Source organism: Penaeus japonicus, unplaced genomic scaffold (assembly GCF_977035675.1).
Source record: "Penaeus japonicus unplaced genomic scaffold, GWHDUDI00000001_assembly GWHDUDI00000018, whole genome shotgun sequence".
Classification (NCBI taxonomy): domain Eukaryota; kingdom Metazoa; phylum Arthropoda; class Malacostraca; order Decapoda; family Penaeidae; genus Penaeus; species Penaeus japonicus.
Window position 1 is genome coordinate 18,653,633 of NW_028234420.1, and position 15,000 is coordinate 18,668,632.

Consider the following 15,000-nt stretch of genomic DNA (forward strand, 5'->3'; position numbering starts at 1 on the left):
TAGTTATTCAGTATTTACTTATTGTGATGTGATACGGTTGTATGAATGAAAAGGCCACTTAATATTTCATTCAGCAAATCAATCTTAATTATATTAAAAGGGAAAAAAAGGTTCAACGAAGATTCACATTTTCTCCAATAACCAAGCAATAAAATCTCCCCCCCCCCCACTCACCCACCCCACCACCCCTAATGCCCCAACTCCTCCCACCATCCCCAGGGCCTCAACATCTCCTCTTCCTCCTCCACCTCTGGGAATGCCGAAGAGGAGAAGGACTTCTGGAGCGGCTTTGGGGAACAGAGCAAGCGTGGCCAGTCGTCCGTCAGCAAGACCCCCATGAAGAAGGCTATCGAGACGAGCGACGAGAACCCCTTCAAGGCTCCCTACGTCACGCCACATAAAAAGGGTTCAGGTGAGTGTTGCAGGGTCTTGGGTATTTTGCATTTGATTGATTATGGGTTTTTATATGAGATTCACATTGCACGAGAAGGGATCTGGTGAGGCTGAGGGCCCTTGTTTGATATGATTTCCTGTTTCATTATTATTCCTGATTATGATTTTTTATTCTTTTATTTTTTTATGTGGTCTGAATTTGGGATTTTTGTTTACCTTCTTAACATCTCTCATTTTATTATTAGTCTTAGACTACTTTTGTATGTCCTTTGCATTTGGAGAAGACATAACCATTTGATTAGAGGCCTTTTTAGTTTTGCACCAAAAAGTGCTGTTTGTCTCCTCACACAAAAATTTGACTATTGTACCTTCCTTGCTCTTTAGGTCTCGCGATGAGTGACGGTAACCCGTTCAAAACCCCACGGAAGCAGCTCTCAATGTCATCACTACCTTTGCCATCACAATCAAATGCTGCCAGTGATGAGTACACCAAGCAACTGGAGAAGATGGTAGATCAGTACAAAAAAGATCTTGAAGGTGAGTGTTTGATGTAGAATTTATTTACTGTTGAATTTCTCCGTCTTCAGGAAAAGACGGTTTATTATGACAACTCATTAACAACAACAACAAAATGCTCTTGTTTGTCAAGCTTTTTCAAACTGATCATGTTGACATGCAACTATTCAGCTTCAAAATACGACCAAAATGAGTATTCTATTATAAGAAATAACTTCATAATAGCCATTCACAGTGCATTATCTATAACTGAGTGATGCACATTGCACAAAGAGAATTTGTAAGTGGCTGAAATCTAGAAACCCAATATTTATGTAAAAGATAAAACATATGATGTCTTGTGAACGCAGTCAAGTAGAAAAAATGATCATGTCACCCTTTTTCACAACAGATCTCCGTGCCAGCTCCTCCTCCAGCACAGTTGACACCACAAAGTACCAGACAGAGGTTGCAACTCTAAAAACTGCCCTGGACAAAGCCAAGTCTGAAAATAGTAGTCTTGAGAAGACAATTGCAAGCCTAAATGAGCAAGTAGCTTCCTTTAAATCAAATAAGGATGAATTGAATGAAAAGGTAGGTTTTCCTATTTCCTATTTTATTAAAGGGAAGAATGGTTGTTGGTTTCCCTTTCATATTTTTGTTTTTATACAAAGACATGCACTTATTTATGTATATTATAATGTAAATTTGAATTCTCACCTGTTGATAGTTACTTTTAATCTGGTTCTTTATCATGAAATCATCATTAAATCCCCTCACAGCTTCAGAAAGTAGAAACCCAGCTGCGTACAGTCAGGAGTGAGATGGACTGCCAGAGACACAACAGCGAAGCAACTCGTAAAAATCTTGAAGAGAAAGCCAAAGAAAGGGAGAGAGAGTTGAACTCTGACATTACGCGCATGCAGGCTGATATGGGGGCCTTGGGTAAGTTTGTGACAGGGCAGGAGTTGCTGAATTTTAGCCAGTAGTTAATAAGGATAATACCTGTGTAGTTTCTTTATATTTTAACCCTTTCACTATGGGCAGATCACTGTCCCACTGCATTTTTTTGCTCAAGATACAAGAAAGTTATCCCTCCAGTTATGTAACTTATGCATCATACCAAATGCTCATAATTTCACTTTACGAACATATGCAGTCTAGAAATAAGTCTAGAAATTAATAGAAAACATACATCTTTAGACCCCAACCCAGACTGAACATCATATCCTTACTCATTGTCATATCTGAACCGTATGAAATTGAAATGTGTAATTACAGAACGTCAAGTAAAGGACCTGCAGACCAAGCTGCAACAACAGGAAAGCCACACTCGCAACAGTGAAAACGCGCTGAAAGCATCCCTTGACAAAGCCACGGCACAGGTGAGATGTGAAGTTATAAGAGTGAGACTGATTTGCTTTCCAGGCGTGATTGGTAATGATTGGTAAAGTCATTAATATTGGCTGATACTGTTAAGAGGGCATTGTTCTTTTTTTTTCTCTCTAATTTTTTTATTATTTTCATAAAAGAACAGATCAAAATATTCTAATAGGCACAAGTCAATGATCTTTATATATGAATATTTATTCAGCACAGTGTACTGATGCAATGCATTCTGCTTGCCTTTTGCAGGTTGGAACCCTAGAGAAGGACCGTAATGCAGCAGTCAGCCGCAGCAACCAACTGGAGACTGAAGTAGAGAAACTGAAGCAGAATTTGGACGACACTAACAAAGTTGTAGTTCAGTTGCGACAGGAAAAGGAGATGATTTCCTCACAGGTAGGGAAAGGAATTAGTGTCTTCTTTTTTCTTCTTCTTTTCTTTTCTTTTTCCTTTTCCTTTCCTTTCTTTTATGAATCTTGATGTTTTTTCATTGTAAATTTGGCATTGCAACATTTTTTGCATAATATATGAATGCACCCATATGTTTGTATATTTGAGAATAGAGATCAAAATATGGGAAAATGCATGGTTACTCTCATACTTATTAATCCTCCTTGTTGCAATTCAGGTATCCAACCTCAAGCTGAAGCTGACAACATCGGAATCCTCTCTAGAAAAGACCACGCATAAGTTAGAGGCCGCAGAGCAGCAGGTGGAGAGTCAGAAGCTGGCACAGGAACAGCTGCAGTCGGAGAAGGAGAAGGTAGACAGTCTCGAGGCTTTATTGTTATCATTATTATTTTTCTTGGTTTGCATTTTTCCTGTTTTCTTTCTTTCTTTCTTTTTTTTTTTTTTTTTTACCCAATACCGGCGGGCGCTGACCACAGACGGTGATTATGTAATATGATAGCGTCGGGTGCCGGCATACGCCGTCAATGATATAATTGATTTAGGCCTATGCGTTCGAGAGCCCCGGCATTGAAGCCATAAAAGACGAAATAGTCCCGGCGGGAATGGGTTAATTGTTTCTTCCTTTGCTTCCTTCTCCTTGTCTTTATAGTAAATTAATGAGATTTATGGAGTTGGTCTTATTTCCCTTCTTAATGATTTGCTTTGGTGTATGCTAAGTTATATTATATGAACCAGAGGTATAGATGAGAAAACTTTGATAAATGCTTGTGGGCAGAGAATTTTTATATACCTATTAGTGTTTTTTTATCGTTTTATTTGACTGACTGAATTTTTTTCTCTCTGAATTTGGAGAAAAAAGACAAAATGTTATCCAAACACAGTAATAATGCAAAATAAGATACCTGTGGACTGTTTTCATATATATCTTTTTTCTTTTTTTTTCTGCCACAGGCCAAAAAGGATGCTGAGAATAACATCAGCAGACTGACGCAGGAATTGAACGAACAGCAAGCTTTGAACAAGACACTCAAGACTGAGAGGGATGAAGCGCAGGCCACCATCAAGACCACGAAGGAAGCCTGTGAAAATAAACTGGCAGGTATGTAGGCCTAAATGTGGTATTTATCCATCTCTTTGTAAAATACAAGAGATTATATATATATATATATATATATATATATATATATATATATATATATATATATATATATATATATATATATATATATAATATATATAATATATATGATAAAAAAAAGCCTTCATTATATATTAACACATCTTTTTTATTCAGGTATCAATGCTATGGAGGCAGAGGTTGAGGAGATGAAGAAGAAGGTTGCCGAAACTAATGCAGCGATGGAAGCCCTGAACTCTGAAACAAAGAATACTGTGGAGACTACCAAGTCTGAAGCGGCAACTGAGATCAAGAAGGTGAAAGAGGAAGCCGAGAAGATGGTATGAAGCTTTTTCTTTTAGTTCTCTGTCTCTTCGAATTAATTTTTAGCTTATCATTATGTTTAGATATGTGCTTTAGTGTAAGTTGAAGTAGAAGTCTGTGATCTATTTGTATTATAGTAAGTTGCATATGTATGCTTATAGTATATTATATATTAACATTTTATATTCAATGAATAGGTGGAGAAAGCTAAGGCTGAAGCAGAAAGGGATGTTAACAAGGCAAAGGATGAAGCAGGTGAAACTGTCAACAAGTGCAAACAAGAGACAGCTGCCAGCATTGCCCAGAAAGAGAAAGAAACACAAATGCAACTTGATCAGATGAAGCAACAGGTGTGTAGGAAGTGTCTCATTAGCCCTTAGAGATTAAAGGATATCACTCACTCTAAATATCTATGAACAAAATTAAAAAAATACTTCTGTCAACACTGGGGCCCAACTCTCTCCTTGTCTCTAGGTTAGCGAGGCAGAGGTCAAGGTGAAGGCAGCCGAGGAAGCTGTGAAGGAAGCCCAAGAAAAGGAGGAAAAGGCGCGAGGAGAGAAGTTAGCAGCAGAGTTGTCTGCGTGGGAGATTGAAGGAACTATAGACTCCTTCAAGAATGAAGCTGTTCAGGCACAACAGAAGGCTGATGTTCTTAATGTTCAGGTATAGTTTTCTTATTTTTGTAAATTCTGTTCTTTCTCTTTCCCTATTTTTTCACTGTCTTCCTCTTCCTTGTTCATTCTATATTTATACCTTTAATCATTGATGCTGTTTTTTAATCAGCTTGAAGTGTTATACACAAAATTATTGTATGGTTTACTGTGCAATTATTCAGTATTTCTATTTTTCTAAATTCTTTGAGAATATTTATTTAAAAGGAAAGTATTTCTGGTGATCAAAGTTTTACTTGTGCAAATGAATGGGATGAAGGAATAAGTAACCTTGCAGATGGAGAGTCTGCAGCAAGAGAAGGCCACTCTGGAGAAACACCATGAAGACCTGGTGAAGAGCAAGGACGACACAATCCAGACTCTGACGTCCACCTTGCAGGACAAAGAAAGGATCATTGAGGGTCTGGAAAGCAATGTCAAGGACCTCAAAAAGTCCTTGGAGGATGCAACCACAGAAAGGGAGAAGATTGTGGCACAGGCAGAAGATGCTTGCAAGGAACAGGCAGAAAAGTTGGGTCTTATAACGAAGTCCCTCGAAGAAACGCAAGGAGCCCTGGAGACAGAGCAGAAGGAAGTCCAGGGTCTCTCATCTCGCCTCGAAGCCGAGGAGAAAGAAAAATCTGACCTGCTCAAGAAATTTGAGGAGGCAGGGGTTGAAGCACAAGAGCAAAGGGAAAAGATAGTGATTTTGGAGGAGAAACAGCAAGAACTAAAGGCTGAGCTCAGTGAGACAACTGAACAGAAGGCTCAACTGCAAACAAAGTTAAAGCAGATGGAGACACTTCATGAAGAGAAGATTGCAGAATTCCAAGCAACCATTGATGAAAACAAACAGGCATTAGAAGGAAAAGATGATGAAATTTCAAGGCTGGAGGATCAGCTTGAAAAGGCAGAGGAGGAAAGGAGCGAATTAGAGGGAGAGATTGAGAAGACCAAAAGGGAGAAGGAGGAAGAAATGTCAAGCCTCCAGGAGGCCTTGGCCCTGGCTGAAGAGCACAGCAACACTCTGAAGGGTCATGTAGAGATCCTTCAGTCCCAGGTCACCCAACTCAGTCTAGGCTTTGAGACCAAAGTTGAGAGTTTGGTGCAGGAGAAGGTTCAGCTGTCACAGCAGCAGCAGGAGTTGATGGCCACCCTAGAGGAGTTGACAAAAGAAAAGGAGAGCAAGGTAGAACAGATTGAAAAGGCAGAGCAAAACATAGAGGAACTAAAGAATGCTCTCCAGGGCAAGGATGAAGAACTGAAAGAGGTCAACGACACTATAGAGAACCAAACCCAGAGCATTAGCCAGTTGGAAGAGGAGATGCAGAAGACCACTGCTTATGTAAATGACTTGGAAGCAACAAAGGAGGAATTGGTGACCAAAGCAAAGGAGGCTGAGAATAGGTGTGAAGCCATCATGGAAACCCTGAAGAAGAAGGAAGAAGAAGTCACTGCAAAGCAGGTAGAGACTCAGGCGCTGCAAGAGCAGCTACAAAGGGCCAGTGAAATTGCAGAGGAGGCAAATGCTCGCATAGAGAAGCTGCAAGATGAAGCAATAATAGGCTCTCAGAAGATGAGCCAGATGGAGATGGACCTTGAAAATGCTGTTGATGAGGCTGAATATAAGGTTGAGGCTGTGCAGAGCCAGCTGTCACAGTTAAAGGAAGAGAATGAGGCCACCTCATCCCAACTTGCCACTTTGAGCCAAGAGCTTGAGAAGAAACTGAATGAGGTGGAGTCCCTGAACAGTGATATTGAAGAGATCACAAGAGAGAAGGAAGCCGCCCTCACCTCTCTTCATGAGCATCAAAGCCTCTTGGATGCTGAGAGGGCAAGGTGCAACAAACAAGTGCAAGAGGTCGAAAAGGTTGCAAAGAGCCTTCGCGAGGTCGAGGAGCAAGCTGTAGCACTAAGAGAAGCTAAGGCAGCCTATGAGAAGGAGGTGGAATCCCAGCAGACCTCCATGAATTGCCTTAAGGAGGCTGTTTCCCAGCTGGAGGCCCAAAAGGAGGAGTGGAAGATGGAGTTGGACACCCTACAGGTTTCTCTGTCCACACTCAAGGAGGAGAAGGAATTGCTGGCAGCAGAGGTTGAACTGATGAACACTACTAATAGCAGCTTGCAGTAAGTCTTTTACAGTAGTTTACGTACATTTAGTGATTTAGCAAGGTCTAGTGAGATACAGTGTATATATGATATTGAAATTCAACCTAGCATATGTAAGTTAATGCTTCATTATTTAATTTTTCCAGAGACCAGTTGGAGACTTTACAGCTGAGCCAAGAAAGTGTTGAATCTGTCAAGCTGGAACTGAGCTCATCTCTAGAAGCCAAGAGTCAGGAATGCATGCAACTTCAAGCAGCGCAACAACAGCTGGAGGACAAGTTGCACAAGGAAACCTCATGTGCCCAGGCAGCCATTAACAGCTTGAATGAAGAGATTGAAAAGTTGAAGAGTGATATTCAAACCAAGGAAAATGAAGTAGAAGACTTGACCAAGAAATTGGATGAAGCGTGAGTTGGATATGTTTTTTCTGCTCTCTCAAGCTAAAACTTTTTAAACCATATGGTTTATGTACAGGTATTGAAATGAAAATGGACAAAATTAACCATCTATAGTAATGAATTTTTATCTTTCTTCTCAGCCTGGAGGAACACCAGACCCTCTCGTCGCAGAGCAGTGAACAGCGCGAGTTGCTGGAGAATGCGATGAGAACTCTAGAAACCACCAAGAAAACTTACATTGACAGGGAAACATATGAGGAGAGTTGCAAGGAGAGCGAAAAATGGAAGGAACAAATGCTGAAGTTGGAGCAGGAATGTATTAAGGTTTGTTGCTTTACATTTATGTTGCTTCAGACTGTGAAATTGTGGATGTTGCTTATTGTTGAATGATATTCCATTGAAATGACAATCATCATCTATTCCACTTTCTCAGAACAACGTGGACATCAGTGAGCTACAAGAACTGCTGCTTGCTGAGCAGGGAGAGTCAGCCAGGCAGACGGCCATTGCCAAGCAGGCAGAGTCTCATGTCCAGGAAATCCGGCAGGACCTAGACAAGCGTATAGCAGAATTGGAATTGCTGCTGTCATCCACACAAGTGGACCTTGCAGGCCGGTCAGACTCTCAGGCCACCTTGGCAAAGGAAGTTGCATATCTGGAGGAGAATCTAAGACAGGTGAGTGATCTTTCTGCATTAACCCACTCACGACGGGGGCATTCCAGCCTTGAATGTCACAATGCCGGGGCTTTCGAGCGCTTAGGCCTAAATCAATTAAATGGCTGGCACAATACTGTGTCGCCCGGCCACTGGGCTTTTCAATGAGCAGTACAGTACTGTACCACCCGTCCAGAGAGGGTTAAGGTACTCTGAAGATTTTGGGGATATAGGTAGCTTGTGGTCCAGTTTGTTCAGTAATTTGATTTCAGATTTTACTAATATTATCTGTTTTCTTTATTGCAGGTGACAAATAAGTGGGAAGTGGAAAGAAAGAGAGCAGAAACTATCCAAAGGGACTATGAGAATTACAGAGATGTTATTGTCATGATGCAACAGCAGCGAGATCATACAAACTCGGATGAGATCTTGAAGGTAAAGTATCATATAGTTGTGTTCTTAAAAATACATAATTACTTACTCTTTTCCATTCTCTTGTAGACTCAAATTTTACTGCATATTAGATTTCATATATAGAAATTTCTGATAAGGGACACGTCTCACTTGTTTTCAGAAGGAGAACTCTGATCTCATCAGGCGTCTAAACTCTGTGGAAACCAGCAACCAGAAGCTTCACTCTCAGGTGCAGAATCTGAGGACAAAGGAGCAGCAGCTGAAAGCACAGCTGAAGGATGCCAGTGAAGAGAGGGTAAAGACAGGTAATCATCATCTGGAGCAACTCCAGGCCACAGAAGAAGAATTGAAGAAGGCAGAGCAGGCCATAGTAGAGCTCCAGCACCAACTCAACATAACAACAGAAGAGCTGGAGGGGTTGAGATGCAGCACAGCAAGTGACAACAACAGGGAGGCAGAGGAGAGGGAGAGCGAAATGGCTGGCCTCAAAGATCAGATTGCTTGTTTGCAGACTAGCCTTGCAGCCAAAGAAGAGGAACTGTCACACATGAGCCAAGAAATGGCAAAACTGAAGTGTCTACAGGTAAGGTTATTACAAATATACAAGGATCCATATTTCATCTGGAACATAGTTTTTATTTGTTTCTTCAATGTTTTTCTATGAAGACTAATTCTCATTATCTCCTACACGAATTAGGGAGACCTGTCAGGGACAAGGGACTCACCAAGGAAAGAAAACCCTCTGGTAGACATTGCAGCTCTGCAGATGGAGCTGAACCTTGCCAGGGGACAACTCACAGTATGTACTCTTTCTCTCTGTAATTATATTATAATTGAATTTTATATTATTTTGAATTTATATATCGAATTTTATATTATTATATTATAATTGAATAGCAATTGAGTTTACCTAGATAACCAGAGAATATGAAATGCTAATTAGCACTTCTCCTCAGGTCTCTCAAGATGAGCTGAATGGCCTGAAATGCGAAGTGCAAGAATCGCAAGATCAACTCAAGCAGGCGATGTTTGATCTCAGGAAAACTCAAGAGCAAAACAAGTTGTACCAGGACATGGCGCAGGAACTGGAAGATAAGGTAAAGGGCTTGGCAGAGGGGAAAATAGATAGAAGGGAGTTTGAGGAAATGCTGTTGACCAAAGTCTGTTTGGTATTGTATTGCTCATTACTTAACCCATTGGTCGCGGTTTTAATATGTATACAGTCGGATGGCGGTTTACATTGTGTAGCATGGTGCCATCTGCGCCTACGACTGACTCTGCCTTGGCAGCAAATCATGCCATCTGCTGTCAGTGGCTTAAGATGATTTTTTAGAACTGGCAATACTTTAAAAAATGTGAAATGCAAAGTATTTCCTTTTCTTTTATATATGTTATTATGTATCTCAGGTGAATCTGCTGGAAGCTGAAATCAAAGCAACAAGTGAAAGCAAGGAACGTCTGAGGGAAGAATTGGAGCATCTGCGCACCTCTTCAAAGGTTGAGACACCTGAAGACTCTGAAGCAGAAACTGTCTCTTCTCTGAATGAAGTGATTGCCAGGTATGTATGAAGCAGCCGATTCTTTTCTGTGTTCTTGTTCATATGCAATGCTTTATAAGAAAAATTTATATTTTATTGTCTTTATGATGCATGTGTGGGTGAGGGTATTAGTCTGTTTTAGGTTGTGATGTGTTGTTATTATTATTATTATTATTATTATTATTATTTTTTTTTTTTTTTTTTTTTTTTTTTTTTTTTTTTAATGATAGATAAATGTAGGTACACCAGAGGTGTCATGTATGGTTGTTTATTTGTCTGGACATTTTGTAATATATTACCTTAACTCCTGTTACAGATTGCAAGAGGAGCATAACAGCCTGAAGGAAAGATACAGCTCCCTACAAAAAGAAATTCAAGAGACAGCAGAAAGCAAGAACAGATTACAGGAACTTGAAAACAGCCATAAAAAGAGTGAAGAGCTTGCCTTCCTGAATGAGGAATTGAGCTTCAAGAACGACGAGCTAAACACTAAGAATGACCTCCTCATCAGCCGTAATGATGAGCTGGCGGGTACCATTGAGGACCTGAGCGCCCAGATCAGTGAGCTGGTCTGCCGCAATGACGTCCTCACCTCGGACAACGAGACCCTTACCAAGAAGGAGGAAGAGATGCTGGTGCAGCTGGATGACCTCATGATGGAAAAACAAGACCTGGATACTCAGAGTATGACAATGTCCCAAAGGCTGGAGGAGGCCGTTTCGGGCAACAAGGAGCTGATTGCACGCAACACTGAACTGGTGCTGCAGAACGAGACACTACTCTTGGAGAATCAGGAACTTAAGAAAGAATCATTGCAAGGGAGGAACCAGAGTCAAGAGGATGTAGAGGAACTCCTAAAGTTGAGAGAAAAATTGGAAAATCTCCAGACTGAGAACGAGATGCTGGAAAAGAAATATGATGATCTTAGAAAGCTACATGAAGACAGTACAAAAGAGAAGGAGGAGATTAAAAACGATAAGAAGACCTTGACAGAAACAATGAGGAACTTGGAAGATGCAGTAAACCAGCACAAGACAGAATGTCAAGAATATATCAAGCAAATTGAAAGAATGGAAGAGGAAAAGAACAGTCTTTCTGAACAGCTGCAGGGTTCTTTGTCTGAGCGGGATGGACTTGCAAGCAAAATGCAGGAGCTTGTTGCAAAGTTGGAGACTGCTGTTGCTGAAAAAGAAAAGTGCTTGAAGGATTATGAGGAGCTGCAGGCTGAGAAAGATTCAATTATTCTTGTTAAGGAGCAAGTTCTCTCAGAAAAGGAACAGCTACAGTCCAAATATGAAGTTATGTTGAAGGAAAAGGATGAGTTATCATCTCAGAAGGACAGTTTACATGAAGAAAATGAAAGGTTGTCACAAGAGAAACAGCAGATTTCATCAGAAAAAGCATTGTTGGAAGAGAAGAACAAGGAGAATGAAGAGGAAAGGGAGAACCTACAGACCCAAGTTGACTCCTTTGTTTCGCAGAAGGAAAGTGATCAGTCGCAAGTAGAGAGTCTGAAGTTAGAGAATGAAAAGATAGCAATTGAAAAGCAGAAGTTGGCTACCTTAGCTGAACAAAGTAGCATGGATATTGAGGAACTTACAGTTGAGCTCAAGCAGATGACCTCTCTCAAGGACACTTTATTATCGGAGAATGAGGAGCTGAGGACCAAGAATGAGGAACAGCAGAACGAAAATGAGAAGTTAAGCACAGATGTAGAATTACTAAGAAATGAGAAGGGGGAATGGGCAACAGGGAAGGAACAACTCTTGGAAGAAAAGGAGCAACTGAAGCGAGATGTTGAACAGCTACAGTCCCAAGAGGAAAGCCTGTCAAAGGAGAAGACCCGTGTGATGGCAGAATTGGAGGCGGCAACATCACGCCTTGCAGATGCGGAGGGAGAAATCGCAGCATCCAAGGAAGAAATTGCATCCCAGAAGGAGACCATAGCAACCCTTCATTGCAACCTGTCTGAACTCAAGCAACAGTTAAAGGATCAGCAAGAGATGGGAGACACCCTGAGACAAGACTTGAGCAAAAAGGAGGAAGATGCTGCCTCTCTCAACAAGGAGGTTGCAAGACTGCAAGAGGAAGTACAAGATGCAAATGACGAGCTTCAGGTTGCCAAGGATAACCTTACCAACAAGCTTTCAGAGGTGCGTACATATTTTCACATCATCACATCAAATTTCAGTATGTTGTGAAATTGCATGCTAAGCTTTTGTAATTTTGTAAGGCAGACTGGTTGCGTATGGGTTGAGAGTCCATTTTTAATTCACTTTTTACCTCGTCCTCTCCAGACAACAAGCCTGATGGTAGACAAAGCAGCCCTGCAGGTAGAGGTGTCACAGCTCAAAGACAAAGCTGCATCTGTAGAGAAGTTAGAGAAGTCTGTGACAGCAAAAGAAGCAAAGGTAAATTTAATTCCAATGTTTTTTTTATATATATATATATATATATATATATATATATATATATATATATATATATATATATATACTGTTCCATTGATTGGGATGAAATGGTTGGTTTACCTTTTTCAGAAATGATTTTAGGTTTTGATGAATGGATTGTAACTGATGTTAGATGATGAGTCTTTTTTTTTCACCTTGCAAATTAATATGGCAATTTGTATGTTTATTGTAGTTGTGTGTACATGGGGGGGGGGGGTCTCAGCATAAATTATATGACTATTTATTGTTCAAGGAGTGAACCAGTAGCAGTAGAAGTTGACGTGTTTTAGTGTTAATGTTAATGATATGTTGTTTTTGTTATTGTTACTATTAGTAGTAGTATTAGTAGTAGTAGTTGTAGTGGTAGTAATAATATTATTTTAGCTTCCATATATTTCAAATATATCTTTATTCACACAAGCAGATTCTCACTCTCTTCTTCATGAGAACACATACCACAAGAATTCATGTATGAAGACAAGAGTTGCAATTCTCTCCATCTCTCTTGCATTCTTCACATGCTAGTTTGTGACCACATGCATACCTCTTTCTAACCCCCAGATTGAAGAATTAGGGGCCCTGGTAAAGGACTCCCGTACAGACCTGGAGGCCCTCCGTGCAAAGTTCTCCCTCGTTCAGAACATTGGCAGGAAGAAGGAGAGCGAACTGAAGGAGTGCATGAAGCATATGGAACAGCTGGAAGAGGAAGTGAGACAGCTGAAGGAAAAGGTAACTGAAAAGAATTTTATTTTTATTTTATTTTTTTTTTATAGGCAATAGAGAAATGATTATACAATTATTTTTAGGTATGAATGATGTTGGCATGTGTTTGCTGAAAGTTAATGATTTATTGTTTTTATTCTGTAACAAAGAAATATGCTCTATATTGAATTGAGTTTCAATATATGATAAAGAATTTGAGAAGATGTACAAATATTTGTTGAGATTTATTGCAGTGTATCAATCTTTATCTCAATGCTTGCTAACAGAGCCAAATGCCTTTTATCACAGGTCAAAGAAACAGAAGCAGATGCAGCACAGTGCCATAAAGATTTGGAAGATACCAAGCTTAAGGTGGAACACTGGCAGAAACGTTTTAATGAGAAGAACACTGAGGCAGAACAACAGGCAAGCCAGCAGATCGAGGTCAGTCTGGTTATCACTGGGAATTGTTGGGAGCTATTTAAGTATTTAGAAAAAGTTGCCTTTTATGACAATAATATTAAAATGTATTTATAAAGCATAGTTTTGTAACAACTCTATTGCCACTATGATCATGTCTGTCATTTATGCTTCTATTTTTTTTTTTTTTTTTTTTTCAGGTGCTGAAGAAAATGCATGACTTGGAAGAAGCTAATGACAACATGAAATCAAAGGTTAAACTTCTGCAAGCACAGATTAAAAAGATGAAAACAGAGCAAAACCAAGAGAAGGCACAAGACCTCCCAAAGTCCATTTTGCAGCTGGCCAATCCCCAGCAGAGCACCCAGAGGACTGAGGAGTCGCAGAGTCCCGAAGTCATAGGGAGCTCGCAGACCCAGGAACCAAGACTGTCGGACGTGCCCCAAGTGAAGTCACGAGCAGTAACACGCATGGCGTCAACCATGAAGATTCCTGCAGCCAATAAGAGTCAGCAGCAAGTCGGAGTGAGGACCCGCAGATCGCTCATCCAAACTCAAGATGAAAACTTACTTCCAGAGGTGCTTCAGGCAAAGGCTACTGTCTCAGGGCTCTCACAGACTCAGGGCAGGAAGTCCCTGGTTGCAGATGATGACGAAATGAAGCGTGCCTTGAAGCGAGTGTGCGCATCAACCTCCACTAGCCAGGAGAAACGCAAGCGCAAGTCCACCGTTATCCCCGAGTCTCCTGAGGCTGTCATTGAAGGCCTTCCATCAAAAGTAAAACAAGGTATGGAGTAGGAAGGGGGAATATATTTGGCCTAGTGTTAAGTACAATTCAAGTATAATGAAGATAAATCAAAGTTCATTTTTTTAATAACAAGTACAAAAAAGAATAGATTTCATTGCTGTGACCAAAAAAAGGAACTGCTATGAAGGTTAGCTGGAAACTGATAAGGATAAGCCAGATATGCGGAGCAATGGCGAGCCCAGCCTGTGTAAGTTAGTGCTGACTTGCGAGTGTATACCAATGAGTGTTAATTCGAGAGAGTAAGTCTGATCTTGGCCCTTAACCACCATAGTGCTCGGCCACAGCAGCGATTGCCAGGCAACAGTAGAAACTCACAAGCTTGGGTGCGAATCTAACACGCTACCACTGTACAAGCCTGAGGGTGTAACTCCTAAGGCTTTAACTTTAACAATTAGTAAAGATGACTTAAAGAGGGAAAGATTTAACACTTCCTAGATGGGCCACATGTTCGGCCTGGTTGAACATCTTAATATATTGTGTTTTCTAGTATTTTCTAGATTTGTAGGGTATATAATATATTAGCAAAGAGATACTAATTAACATTTGGTATGATACGTTAGTTACACAGCTTAAGGAATAACTAGCTTATGTTTTAGACAAAAAAGAAAAAAAGAAAAAGAAAATACGGTGCTAAGAGGATATCACTTCTAGTTTTCACAGAATTATATTATATAACTTAAAGGAAATAAGGTTGGTCACAGTCTTAACCCTATGACGACAGTACGTCACAC

The 15,000-nt window shown here is 40.3% G+C and overlaps 1 protein-coding gene across 1 annotated transcript in view; it reads left to right on the forward strand.

The window, feature by feature from the left end:
• The window catches only part of LOC122259119 (uncharacterized), a 21,491-nt gene that overhangs the window by 4,984 nt on the left and 1,507 nt on the right, over positions 1–15,000 (forward strand). Inside the window, exons 6-30 of the mRNA XM_043025681.2 lie at positions 220–412; positions 778–930; positions 1,301–1,482; positions 1,671–1,833; positions 2,170–2,273; positions 2,524–2,670; positions 2,903–3,037; positions 3,637–3,784; positions 3,980–4,143; positions 4,324–4,476; positions 4,601–4,789; positions 5,075–6,903; positions 7,032–7,292; positions 7,424–7,607; positions 7,717–7,959; positions 8,245–8,373; positions 8,513–8,935; positions 9,050–9,151; positions 9,309–9,449; positions 9,760–9,911; positions 10,207–12,043; positions 12,188–12,301; positions 12,902–13,069; positions 13,352–13,486; positions 13,663–14,248. Coding sequence (XP_042881615.2) covers positions 220–412; positions 778–930; positions 1,301–1,482; positions 1,671–1,833; positions 2,170–2,273; positions 2,524–2,670; positions 2,903–3,037; positions 3,637–3,784; positions 3,980–4,143; positions 4,324–4,476; positions 4,601–4,789; positions 5,075–6,903; positions 7,032–7,292; positions 7,424–7,607; positions 7,717–7,959; positions 8,245–8,373; positions 8,513–8,935; positions 9,050–9,151; positions 9,309–9,449; positions 9,760–9,911; positions 10,207–12,043; positions 12,188–12,301; positions 12,902–13,069; positions 13,352–13,486; positions 13,663–14,248 — 8,035 coding nt within the window. The remainder of the gene's footprint in view (positions 1–219; positions 413–777; positions 931–1,300; positions 1,483–1,670; positions 1,834–2,169; positions 2,274–2,523; positions 2,671–2,902; positions 3,038–3,636; positions 3,785–3,979; positions 4,144–4,323; positions 4,477–4,600; positions 4,790–5,074; positions 6,904–7,031; positions 7,293–7,423; positions 7,608–7,716; positions 7,960–8,244; positions 8,374–8,512; positions 8,936–9,049; positions 9,152–9,308; positions 9,450–9,759; positions 9,912–10,206; positions 12,044–12,187; positions 12,302–12,901; positions 13,070–13,351; positions 13,487–13,662; positions 14,249–15,000) is intronic.